General features: G+C 44.5%; 1 protein-coding gene across 1 annotated transcript in view; it reads left to right on the top strand.

Annotated features, from left to right (window-relative positions):
• The window catches only part of LOC107737161 (ATP synthase subunit alpha, mitochondrial-like), a 9028-nt gene extending 6390 nt beyond the window's left edge, over positions 1–2638 (top strand). The window contains exons 7-11 of the mRNA XM_016548599.1: positions 1449–1673; positions 1753–1860; positions 1944–2088; positions 2179–2329; positions 2414–2638. Coding sequence (XP_016404085.1) covers positions 1449–1673; positions 1753–1860; positions 1944–2088; positions 2179–2329; positions 2414–2492 — 708 coding nt within the window. The 3' untranslated portion in view covers positions 2493–2638. The remainder of the gene's footprint in view (positions 1–1448; positions 1674–1752; positions 1861–1943; positions 2089–2178; positions 2330–2413) is intronic.

The raw sequence follows: 2638 nt of genomic DNA, 5'->3' as shown, positions 1-2638 counted from the left end.
GCATCTCATTCTTGTTTCTGTGGTGGTGCGTCGGGCTCGTCATGGGGCACGCGGTCCGGAGCGCTGTATGACTGATGTATCTGTTTAATTAAAATTTACTCCAAATATATGAACTTACCTGTTTTAAATACTTTTATATTTAACGTGTTCGTTTATGTTCAATATTTAGTGTTAAACTGTTGGTCTTTAAAATAAATCTACTTTTGATTTTCACCGTTGACTGCAGACCTTTTAGACTGATAACTTTCGTGCTCTGATGCGGCAAACTTGTCACAGGACGCGCGGTCCTAATAGTGATGTATGACTGTTGTATCCGAATATATATGAAATGGCCGAAAAATTTAAATATTTTTATATTTAACATGTTAGTTTATCAGAATGTTTGAAAGTATATTTCAATTATTGGTGCTTTCATAGGCTCTCTCTCGCGTGCCCGCGTGGTTTAAAACACCACATAGTTATGAAATAGCTTATAAGTACAGAGAGTCTCTCTCTCTCTTGCACCCACCCATGCACGCACGCACGCACGATAATATCGTGTATCGGCGATCTCACGGGCTGGCGATAGGACGATTTGAAAAATGACCATATCGCCCAACACTAGTTTCCGCACAAAGTGCAGCAATTTTCTCTTGGATATGAGGAGCTCATTATCAGCTGGTGTTTGCACTGGCTTGGTTCACAGTAAATGCTGCCTCATGCAAACTATGTGCATTTAATGATCACTTCAATGGATCACTTTAATGTGCATTAGCAGCATGCACCAGAAGCGCTTCTCAAAAGAAACTTTAAGGGCTTTCTGTGGTTTTCTGTCAAATAATTTCAATGCTTTAATGTTTGAAAATAAAGCAGCCATAATTTTTCTCAGTTGCAATAAAATCTATTTCTTAAATGCATGTTTGTATTAAGTGCATTTAAATGCTCTAATGTATGTATAAAATAATATTTTTGCTTATTTTTATCGCCGTATTTAAAAAACTGAATTTTGGCCAAATTGTGCAGCATTATAAACAAGCTAAAAGCTGTTTTCGGTGGGGTGTTGGGGGTTCCCCACACCCCCACCCCAAAAAAATAATGCAGCCCTAATGCGAATTATGTAGTCCCCAAAAAAATGCTAAATTTAAAGTGTTCACCACCACATGCATGCTTTAGACCAGGGGTGCCCAACCCTGCTCCTGGCGATCGACTGTCCTGCAAAGTTCAGCTCCAACCCTAATCAAACACACCTGAAGCAACTAATTAGGGTCTTCAGGATCACTTAAAAATTAAAGGCAGGTGTCTTTGATTAGAGTTGGAGCTAAACTTTGCAGGACAGTTGATCGCCAGGAGCAGGGTTGGGCACCCCTGCTTTAGACTCTCTCCCAACATCATTGTGTCCTATGATGCTTTTTAAATTGTATTAAAGGAGTTTGAATGCAGAGAATAATGGTAAACCTTGCACTCTGCAGGCTGTTGCCTACCGCCAAATGTCCCTGCTTCTGCGTCGTCCCCCCGGTCGTGAGGCCTACCCCGGTGACGTCTTCTACCTGCACTCCCGTCTGCTGGAGAGAGCGGCCAAGATGAACGACAACTTTGGCGGTGGATCCCTCACTGCCCTGCCCGTTATCGAGACCCAGGCCGGAGACGTGTCCGCTTACATTCCCACCAATGTCATCTCCATCACTGACGGACAGGTGAGCAACTGCACAAGCAGATCTTCTGCCCAATCAACGATTTGATTCCCAAGCTGATCTTCTCAATCTCTTCCTGCAGATTTTCTTGGAGACGGAGTTGTTCTACAAGGGTATCCGTCCCGCTATTAACGTGGGTCTGTCTGTGTCCCGTGTCGGCTCTGCTGCCCAGACCAGGGCCATGAAGCAGGTTTGTTTTGGCTCCCAGTTGATGCTTTTGAGCTCATTTCTATGTGAAAATGGTTATAAAACACCCATCTGTTCGTTCTCCAGGTGGCTGGTACCATGAAGCTAGAGTTGGCCCAGTACCGTGAGGTGGCCGCCTTCGCCCAGTTCGGTTCTGATCTGGACGCCGCCACACAGCAGCTGCTGAACCGAGGCGTGCGACTCACAGAGCTGCTCAAGCAGGGCCAGTACTGTAAGTGCACTGCTGCCCCCTACTGCATAGGAGGACAGGTTCACTCGTAAACTACAGGTTTGTAATGTTCCTGTGCTGTTTTGTCTTAAGCTCCCATGGCCATTGAGGAGCAGGTGGCCGTCATTTACGCAGGTGTGAGAGGACACTTGGACAAGATGGAGCCTAGCAAGATCACCAAATTCGAGAGGGCCTTCCTTCAACATGTCATCAGCCAGCACCAGGATCTGCTCACAGCCATCAGGCAAGTTTTCATGAGCATTTCTGTGTGAGAAAAGCCAGTGAACGTAGAGTTTCACGTCTAAATGTTTGTACTCTTGTGTTTCAGGAGTGACGGTAAGATTTCAGAGGGCGCTGACAAAAAGCTCAAGGAGGTTGTGCTCAACTTCCTCTCAAGCTTCGAGTAGACTTTGTTCCTTGTATCGCTAATGTTGTCAATGTTTGCATAGTGCTTCTACTTAAATTTATACAAACCCTAAAGAAAAATTCAAGTGGCACTTGATCCTCAATGTACAGAAATCTCCTAACAGAGAATAAAGTGTTTCCAACTCCA

Source organism: Sinocyclocheilus rhinocerous, unplaced genomic scaffold, assembly GCF_001515625.1.
Source record: "Sinocyclocheilus rhinocerous isolate Xijiao unplaced genomic scaffold, SAMN03320098_v1.1 scaffold284, whole genome shotgun sequence".
NCBI classification, from domain to species: Eukaryota; Metazoa; Chordata; class Actinopteri; order Cypriniformes; family Cyprinidae; genus Sinocyclocheilus; species Sinocyclocheilus rhinocerous.
This window is presented reverse-complemented; position numbering and strand designations above follow the sequence as displayed.